The sequence below is a fragment of the Cyanistes caeruleus genome, chromosome 13 (genome assembly GCF_971803275.1).
Source record: "Cyanistes caeruleus chromosome 13, bCyaCae1.hap1.1, whole genome shotgun sequence".
Taxonomy (NCBI): Eukaryota; Metazoa; Chordata; class Aves; order Passeriformes; family Paridae; genus Cyanistes; species Cyanistes caeruleus.
In genome coordinates, this window is record NC_141713.1 from 13,146,988 (window position 1) to 13,157,432 (window position 10,445).

A 10,445-nucleotide genomic window follows, 5' to 3' on the forward strand; every position below is an offset into this window, starting at 1 on the left:
GTTTGGCTAAGCTTCTGAATTATAGAAAAAATTGGATCTAATAGATTTTTTTACATACTTACTCCCCCTTCCCCCAGCTGTTCCAAAGGAACATATTTATGCTCAAAAAGATAGAGGGAAGATCAATTTTAAGCAGATTTCAAAATATTTTCACCATAGTAAGGGAGGCTACAAAGCAGCTAAACTGAACAAGGCTTAACAGTTAAAATAGACAGCCTAAGGCATGGAATCTTTTAGTACAACTATACAGCCTCAGAAAGTTACTAGCAAATGAAAACAGGATCTTGCAATAGGAAGTGTTATGCAACCCTTGCAGTATGCAGTGCTAATTTTGTATTAGAAATCCTATGTAACTCAAATACGAAGATGAAGAAAAAATGTCATTTAAGAGCTTTTTAGTTCTCCAGAAATAAAGCACAACTTGAGAAAGAGTAATGCTAACAAGGAATAGTATTTTAGAGCTTTAACAAACTGAATTCCTATTATGGATGCAACAAGTATGCATTGACACAGAGATCATCACTGCATGAACACAAAAAAGAGCTGATCAAAGACAACCTTGGTAAAATATCCTGCTGGCTCAAAGACAACATTACTGACACTTCACACAGGTCACCAAACAGCTTTCAGAGATACCGCTTTAAGTCTTCCTGCATCTGCAATTTAAAAAAACCCCTGACGTTCCCTTCCTCCTTGTAAAGTTAACTATTCCATAATATTCTGCCCCATGCACAAGCCTCGGTTACAACGCAAAAGCCATCCCCCACCTGTCTGCCACTTATACCCAGTAACAGGTACATCCACCTCAGGCCCCTTCCAAAAGATCCACGTGCTCAGGAACTACGACCTGAGGACAGAGGCCACTGCAGGAGTCACTTGCAGTCACCCACGGGTTCATCGCAAAAAACACCGAAACGCAGACGGGATTCACACTCCCGCTAATGGCCATGCTGGGATGAGCCCCATCGCTCAGGCACCGCACTACCTTTAGTACCGCTCCTGTCACGCCGCCTGTGACAAAGCCTGGAACAAAGACGCGAATCTTCGGTACCGGGAAGAGAGCGGAGGGGAGAAGAAATCCCGCTTCTCTCCGTCACGAGGAAGTTGCGAGCGCACGCGGATCCCTCCGTCCATAGAGGAGGATCCACAGCTTCCAACGGGAGAAGACAGGAATGCCGGTGCTAGATGGCACGGCAGCCACCACCTTACGGCGGGCAGGGGCGCAGAGGAGCCGGCACCGGGGCGCCGGTCCCGCCAGGACCCCCCTCATCACCTCACCCCGCTCCCCCACCCAGCGCCACACCGCAGCGGGTTCGCAGGGAACACCCGCCCCGCAGGGGGTTCAGCCCCGCGGAGAAGCCGCCGCCCGGCCTCCGCGGAGAGGGCAGCGGGAGACGCGCGGAGCGGCCCGAGGCCTCGCTCACCTCCTCGCCCGGCAGCCCAAGCACCTCCGCAGGAGACGCCGCCATGGCCGCGCAGCGCGCGCCCCCCGCCGCCGTGTTTACCTACGCCCCGCCCCGAGCCCCACCCCGTGCCCGCCCTAGGCTCCGGCCCGCTTCTCTCACCGTCGTCTGATTGGCGCGCGGAGCCTAGACCCCGCCCCCAGGGTGCCAGCGACGCCTTCCGATTGGCTCCCGTTCCGCGCCCCGCCTGGAGACACGCGCCGCGCGGGCAGCCTGAGGGGGCGCGCGGCCGCCGCCCTCAGCCCCACCGCCCCTCAGGGCGCCGCGGGAAGCGCGCCGTGCTCCGCCCTGCCTTCGTCGGCAGCCCTACCCAGGGCCTCGGCGGGATAAAGCCGCCTTTCTAAAATTTTTCCTTCTGGTTTACACTGTCGAGATCTTAATTTACAGAATCGATTATGTTGAGAAAGGCCGCTGAGATTATCGGGTACAACCTACAACCGAACACCGTCGTGTCAACTAGACCATGGCACCGAGTGTCCAGGCTTTTCTTAAACGCCTCCAAGGATGGTGACTCTACCACCCCCCTGGGCAGCCCGTTCCAATATCTAATCACCCTTTGTGTGAAGAAATTCTTCTGAATGTCTAACCAAAACCTCTCCTGCTGCAGTTTAAGATTATTTTTGCACCTCTGAGAGCCAGGCCCAAGCTATGGAACTCTTGCCTAACCCCTTGTACTCAGGGAACCTGAAATTGCAAAAATGTGGGGAAAACCGAGAGTAAAAAGGACTTTGCCCACCAGGATGAGGCAGTGCTGCCTTACAGGGTGCTCTGAGGAGGAAGGAAATCCCAGCTGTGCGAGGAGCTGACCTGACATAACACCCAAGCAGGGAGAATGCCAGAGGACAGAAAATATAAACTGTTAAAGCTATGTCTGAAATCAAAACAACGATGTCATCAAGACTTTTCTCAAGAAAAAAATCTGCTTGCCCCTTGCCCTGTTCAAGCCTCCGAATCAGTCCCTCAGGGATCCCTCCCTGAACGCCAGCCTTTCCAGCAGGCAGAGGACAACAGCAAGAGCTGTGCTAAAAAAGCTGTAGAGTGGTTTAGTCCGAGTTTTGTAATGATAAGCCTTTCTACAAGCCTAAGCCAAACTTCTCCAGGCACTGCACAATCTGGGAGTGCAGAGAACATACCTCCCTCGTAGGATGAACATTCTGAAAATCACGGGTCACTAACAACAAACAAATGTAGCAGCACCTGTACTGGCAAGGAACCAGGGTCTTTCGTCACCTTTCAACTGATCCAACCTGGCCCCTCATGCCCTGAGTGACCTACTTCTGCCATCATCATCTGATGAGAATCTTCCCTTTCCAAAACAAACAAAGACCCAGGCTCTGCTCTTTGGACTGTGTCCCAAGCAGACCACAGAACACCCAGGTTATCACCTCCTCAGAAAGACTCAGGCAAACCTGAGCCCATTACCACATACACTCACGTTCTCTTTCCAGAGACTAACCAGACGCTCCAAGAAAATGCAATTTCAATATCAACATCAGTTTGTACATGTCCCAGAATAAATGTAGGGTATTACCTGTGAAAATTCAGGTGAGTGTCTTACAAAAACACAAAGTGGCATTTGGGCAAGTGGCTTCATATGAATTGGTAGATTATTTATTTGTGGAAACAGTGTCTGCTATAAGACCAATCAAGAAAGTTTGGAAAATAAGACCCAGAAAAAATTTGGGGCATTTTAAAATAAACAGCCCTCTTCTGTTTATGAATTGACCCTCTGGACACACAAAGTTTCAAATTCCTTTGGCTCAGTTTTGCCTACATCAGTCTTCCAGCACAAGTTTAGAGGTTTGTCCAAATTTAAGTTTCTGGGCTACAGCCAAGGAAGGAAAATCTGCTTAAGTTACAACAGGCATGATTTCCAGGTCCGGTTTTTCTGAGATTGAGTATAACAATGAATAGTAAATTGTTGTTACAGCTTGCTAGAAAAAGCATGTGAGTTTGTGTCAAATATAAACACTGGGTTTTGCTGTGCTGTCTCTCATACTCTGGTAGAGTGTACAAACCATGTCAAAGACAATGTATCAGAGCCCCAAAAGCTCACAGCTGAGGTTTTTTATGTTTGGGGTTTTTTTTCAGAATTTTATTGGTTAGTCTAATAAAAGATACTCTTTTATTTCTCCCTATAAATATCTTACTACACATTACTATCACTAGTCAGAAATCTGTCTGCCTTTCTGCAGTCTCAGCTTTTTTGTATGCTAAAAACTATAAGAAGCATCCTAAAGTCCTGTTTAATAGAGGTTTTCATTGTGAATATTTTATTAATACATTACTTACTGGGATTTTTTGTAGGACATCAAAACTCTAACATTAAATTTTAAGCAATGTGTCATTTCAATAAGTTTGAAATTAAAAAAAAAAAAAGCCTTTTTGAAATTTACAACAGGACATTAACATACTAATTTTGTTACATTACATTTTTTAAGTAGCAGAGGAGCACACAGCACTGACTCATTTCTTGTGTGGAAGGACCACTGACTGCCCAGAATAGGAGTTGAAACACAGTTAGTGCCCAAATCCATAAGCAGATGACCTGCAAACACAGAACTTACGTTTCTGGGTTTGATACCAGAGGCATCCATATATTATGGTCTATGTGCACTTTTAGTGGGATCAATAATTATCTCCAATATTCCAGCAAGATATCTTTCACTTCACCCAATTTATTATTTTACTTAAGAATGGGGGAGCATAAACACAATATGTTTGTTAACAAACATTCAGTTCTTATGTTAGATACATATCTCCAGCATTTAATATTTTATGGTGTTATCCTATTACAAACTATTACTGGAAGAGAGCTCTTCTGAAAGCAAATAATTGATTTTCAGTTGCAGAGAAAAACCCAAATTTGGATCATCTATGTGCAATGGAACACTTTGTATATCCACGCCATTAAAAATCTGTTAATATTTTATCTCATTACTCCATCCCAATAGTGAGCTCTTACCTGGTAACAAATCTGACTTCTCTTGCCATCTAAATTAATTTTCAGTCCCATGAAAGATCAAAAATTCACAAAAGTTTTTAAAAACATTCCATCTCTAAGCTGATGGCATTCATCCTGATGGATACAATTTGTGGTTTGAATTTTATATACATTTATGATATATGGTTTGTATCTTTCTTTATCATAAATGCTTTTCCTAGGCCAAAGAAAATCTGTGCACCATAATACTGAACGACTTTGAAAAAAAACCAAAAGCAGTGTTTTCTTTTAAAGGAGGAAATTATGTGGATAAAGGAGATTTGTTTCAAAATTCCAAAGTATTATCACAGGAGTCTTTAATTTAAGAATTTATGTTAACTATAGTGATGGTTAAGTGATAAAAGCTAGGACATCAGGTAACACCAAAGTATGTTTTAACTTATTAAATGTAGGATAACTTCTGCTGCAGAGGATTTTAAATCAAACTGAATGCAAATCAAACTGGTGTTCCTTTAAACCAAAGGAATAGAAGTCATTCCTTTCAATAGAAGTCATTCCATTCAATAGAAGTCATTTTAACTGCAACTAAAAAATAATACATTTTTTAAAAATGCACATGGCAGAAACAGATTTTTGTCCTATTGTCTTTTGTTCTACTGAGTCATACAATAGAAAATGTTATGAACCACACACAATGTGACTGTGACAGGTAAATGGAAAACTGTGTACAACAGGGAATTAATAGAAAAAATTGTATTGGTCATGAATCATTGCTATGACTAAGAGAAGTAAACACCTACTGGTATCCTAATAATCTCGATTTCTTTACTATCAAGGCAATGTCTCAGTAAAGAGACTAATGCAGAGATGTAGTTAAGAGCCCAAGACTCAACACTCTTGTTGGTTCCACTGTTAAATGCAGGCTGGATCCTGGCAATTAATACTAGATTTCAACCACTATGACAAGAAGATGTAAAACTGATATAAACATGAAGGCTTAAATTTTGTAAGCAAGAGCTTCAGTCTGGTAGTCACTCCAGGCTGGCAGCTGTGTCTGCACTGCATTGCAACTGGGCTGCTGTTAGCCCATTTGCAGGTTTTCACCAGCCCTCTCCTGCTCCTTTTCACTCTCAGTTCTCCAAAGCCACAGGTTCTGTTTTCCTTAGCTTTTCTTCTTTCCCTTAAAAGCAACGTATCCTTGTTTGGATACATGTGCTTCCTGTGTTGCCTGAAGCCAAGCCACTGCCAGTCTCAAGCCCTGCAGCTCTACTTGCTCCTGCAGGATGACAGCAAGGTGTGACCATCACGCAAGGACAGACCAGATGTGAACCAGAAATTCTCTGTTCAAGTAGCTCCTTTCCAGGGCAACCTGCAGACAAAATTTAGTACTGCTGTCCAAGCATGGGCCTGTGTTCCTCAGGCACCAGCATCTGCCCTGGGTCAGCTCCCTTCTTCCCTGTCTCCCAGGAAAGATGCTGAGCTCTCCAGCTCTCACAGAGTAGAAGAGAAAGATGTTTTTCCTAAATTTTATGACTTGTATAACAGTTTACAAGCAATTTCTTTTGGAAATATCTCTGTCTTGATGAGCAAACCTGCATAGTAAGAAGAGCAACTGTAGTGGAGGTGGAAAGTCACACTCATTTTGTGCATATGCATTTGAATGAAATGGTAAACACTTGTCTGAATCACCACCACTCAGATGTCATCTTTTTCTCTCTATTTTCAGCTTGAGGGGGAGGAGAGCTGCCAGAACAGAAACCTGGAGGTGATGAGCTCCAGTCAACTGCTGTCACTGTTCCCAGATTAATTATCCACCAGTGATCCCAGGTTTAACACACTAATTGTGGTTATTTTTGCTAACAGCTCAACCCATCACAATGTTAGAGAAGTAAGAACTTCCCAGGGATTACATATTTTCTTCTTTAAATGCCTTGAGATTATCCTTCTCCATATGTGTACAAAGTAGTATGTGCTATATGCTCTTTGTCAGTGCCTAAAACATTGCTAAGACCAGGAGAAGCTGTGTTCTGGTGTGGTGTGTGACTGAGCATCACTAATGCACTCCAATCTTCCCACATCTCAGTTTCACACAAGATGCTCCTTCCTACCATGTTTCTCTCTTATTTCATTAGGAAAATGGGAATAGTAAATAATTGATGTTATTAGTTGGTTTGAATTACTTCTGAGGTGTTTTCAATGTTCAAATACTTTTGAGCATACAGATTTTCAATGTGTTACCCTTGGTCCACTAATTATCTTCCAATGATTTTGAAAGTTTTGTCACTGGGAATTAATTACAGATAATGCCAAACTACACTTAGTAGCACACCATCCAAGAAATATCCACGTATCTTCAGGCCTGGTTGGCAAAGAAAGTAATCCCATAAGAAGGTACTCCTAAAAACCAGGTTGACTGACAAGAATGTAGGGCTTTGTGTATGCTGTAAAATTATATTTATTAATGATCAGAGTATGACCTCTGCCAAAAGCAAAGGGAAATGCTAATATACTCCTATTATTATACAGCTACTGTTTTTGATAAAAAAAGCTAATCTCAGATAATTCCTAAAGCATTGAAGTAATTTAAAGTTATGTGCAGCATAACAGGTCTCCAGCAATTCCTTATTAGTAAGCACTGAGATCTCCTATTTTGCTTATTCAGAGAAAGCCATTTTAGGCCCCTGTGTTAGTTTTGATATCCACAACTAATCCTTGTGAGAGCAGATTTCATTTATGTCATTGGTGCAAGAACCAAGAAGCAGGGCCTCCTAAACACAGGCACTTTATCATCCTTCTCATCTCCACATATGTAGCAGATAGAATCAAGGAGATTTTTTTCCAGTCAGAATGGATCCTTGCTTATTCACAGCTTTTTAAACAACACATTTCAAAATGCTTCTTCTTGTCTTAGAGCAGGGAGCATTTGGGCTTGATCTCTCTGGGAAATTATTATTATAGCCCTTGGAACAAGTGTCTTTTTGAAGTACTCATACAGAGCAGGCAAATAGAACACTCAAGGGTATTCTTGATAAGGAAAGGAGATGAACAAGTCCTTATCAGTTCATTTATAGTGTAGGATGAGGTACAGTGCTGTGTTTTCCCATCCATACCAGAAACAAAAGGAGAATATTTGCAAAAAGAGAACCCAATAGCTCTCTAAAGTATGTTGAGAAGTACTGATTTTAAGCAATAGGTAGGTTGGCTACCTGAGGAAATCTGCAGGGACAGCTTCTCTTGATTCCCACTAGCTACCTCCTCCATCCTGTGCTTTAAGAACCTGAGGCTACAGATGGATTTAGTCCCAGCAGCAGTCAGGTTTGCCCTGTTCCGTTTAGTCATCACAAAAATCCAGTACCAACAAGTTAATAAGTGAATATAAGGCTATCAACCCCTGAAGAAATCAAAATGTATTTTCAGCTTCTTATGCATCTTCTTCTTCCTACCTTCACCATGTATGAAGGCTTTAAAAAGCACATTGAGCTTATTTGGTGTAATATACACACAACTTTAAAAATAGTTCCATCAAAAAGTGGCCCCTTGTATGCATAGGTAGGCTTAAAATGAAGCTCACAAACTGCTGAGGTGCATTTCAGTCCTTGGGCTAATTTTTCAAGTACAGTTTTAACATTTGACTCAGAACCCCCCTACACAAAAAGCAGCGTATGCTTTGGATCAGTAGCATACTGCTAACATTACCTGAACCAGCAGCTTGAGATCCACTGAAAATTTTATTCTAATAGGCATCATCTAATTAGGTAGTGTGGATAGGCAAAGTTCCAATGATACATAACTTATCATAATCCATATAAAAGCAGTTTATTTAAAAGGAAGCTGACAGCAGAGAAAAGATGAGCCACAGGGACAAAAATGGACCCTTTTAATGATTTCAGAACTGAGGTATTACCAGATATAGAAAATGGGTAGGCAGGCCCAGGAAGAACAGACTCAGGAGGAGGCACGACAAAGCCATTGGAGAATAGATATGCAAATGTTCCAACACATTTCAAGTATTTACATCACTAGTAGGATATTTCCTACATATCCAAAGCACATGGCAGAAATGTTATGACCTATCACGAACTATAATCATTCAGTTATGTATTCTGCATTGTATCAAGGTAGTCTTTCATTTGGGGTATTTAAACACTGTAATCTGCAATAAACAGCTGTCTTTCTAGCACTAAATGCTTTCTAAACATTTTTTTCCATGTCCTCAATTCACTTCAAATTTAATTAATCTGGCTTTCCTGAGTTTGTATTTCACCCCTTTCTCTTTTTTTAACAAGCTGGGTAGGAAAAGCAAAAGAGATTTGCGATTTCATCAGGTAATGTTAACTATGCACTGAAGGTGTTGGTTTGTTACAACAGCAGTAACAAATGCACTCAGATCCTGTGAAGTAATGCTTAAAATGCCATTTGCTGGAGTGGACAGTGCAGACAGTCTTACATCCTGTCATATCTCCCAACTGTGCAGCATGGAAGGGGCCTCCAATCCACACTCACATCTTGCCCATGGAATGCCACCTTATTTGAGCTATTACAGGGTCTTCCTACCAGAAAACAACTCTGCTCACTACTTCAAAGGTCAAGCAGAAAGGATGCTCACATGAGAACTTCTAGCTGCACTTTCAGATAAAAGGCAAGGACACACAAGTGGCAACATTGCCAGCACTGAGTGGGAGCTGCCTGCAGGATCCTTTGTTATGGCTACCTGGCCAAGGTTTCCCTGCAGCCAGAGGACAAACACAGCACAGGGACAGCAGAGCCCAAGCCTGGACATATTCAGTTTAATTTTTAACTATTCTGTGGATTCCCAACTCAGAAACATCTTAAGGATACAGTCAGGTCCCTGCTCCTTCCTTAAATCTGGAATAACTTTCCTGTGTTGTTCCAATTTGTAAGCCTCACTATATATTTTTCTTCAATTTTGTCTCCTTATCAAAGCTTAACATTTTTAAGACAGAGAGGAGAGCAGCAAAATCCAAGCATTGGTTAATTCTGACTGACTTCAGATGGAGCTTCTGTCTCTTGAGTCTAGAACAGTTTCCAAAGAGGCCATTTATTCTGAGACCACGTAATAATGCAAGTCTGCTCTAGAGAAGAGGCATCAGTTACCAGAGACACTGTATGGAGTACATGAACCACCGCCTCATTTGACACAGCAATCCTGAACCCCAGAAGTGAAATTCTGTTTCCTGGAATACCAGCTGTGTTCACACATACAGATTTGTATTTCTGGAGATGTAAAAATATTTCAAAGCAATTGTTTAGGACTTTGGGTATCTTTATTAAGCACATAAGCATCTAATAATTTGAAACCTAAAAAGTTCATTACTTCAGTTCCAAGATTTCCACCTTCTTAAATCTTTCCTGTTAGGACATTTCCATTCACAGATTTGTTTGTTGTTTTCATCCTTTTTATCAATCATTAAGACAAATTCTTTCAAATTTATAGCTGAGAGGTTCCAATTAAAACCCATTATTACTTCAGATGAACTACCAATTTCTGAAGTATCCTTCTGTTATCTCCTACTTTATATTCCATCTCATACCTTGGGAGAAGTATGTCTGTCAATTATTTGTTGAGAACTCTTTGCAAAGCATGTTTAGAATGCAGTGAGCTATATTAATAGTATTTCCTCCCATGACATGATAAAATTAATCTCTTTCATTAAGGGTGTCATGTATCTCCCTGATAATTCTTTTTCTTTGGTGATGAGCCTAAGTGATTGATGGTGGCACACAAACCTTGTCACCTGCCAGCTCATCTCATCACCTCTACAGTCTGGGATGTAGTCTGTTAACCAATGCTATCTCTTTGGCATGAAAACCTGAATATTCATCCTCATTTTTTTTGTAGCTGGCTCCTGCTCTGTGTCAATGCCTTTCCATCCTGTTCACACAGACTGTGCTGGGTACACTGATGGGTTTACATGCAATTTTACAATCCAAATACAGGACTCCATAGATCAAAGCACATATTTTCCCCTTTATGTCAGCAAGTCAAGCCACAATAACACCAACTTGTAAGAGTGCCT

At 41.8% G+C, this 10,445-nt stretch overlaps 1 protein-coding gene and 1 long non-coding RNA gene across 3 annotated transcripts in view; one reads left to right on the forward strand and one right to left on the reverse strand.

The window, feature by feature from the left end:
- Positions 1–1,577, reverse strand: part of NEDD4 (NEDD4 E3 ubiquitin protein ligase) — a 50,086-nt gene extending 48,509 nt beyond the window's left edge. The window contains exon 1 of one of the 2 annotated variants that reach the window (XM_086848937.1): positions 1,425–1,577. In XM_086848937.1, coding sequence (XP_086705063.1) covers positions 1,425–1,469 — 45 coding nt within the window. In that variant the 5' untranslated portion in view covers positions 1,470–1,577. Of the gene's footprint in view, positions 1–985 lie in introns of both variants that reach the window. The other variant, XM_023934056.2, reaches the window with a different exon arrangement.
- LOC147650708 (uncharacterized) lies at positions 1,527–8,587 on the forward strand. Its single transcript, XR_015275805.1, has 2 exons — positions 1,527–3,008; positions 6,134–8,587. It is a non-coding gene; the product is annotated as an uncharacterized LOC147650708 (long non-coding RNA).
- Positions 8,588–10,445: the final 1,858 nt, after the last annotated feature.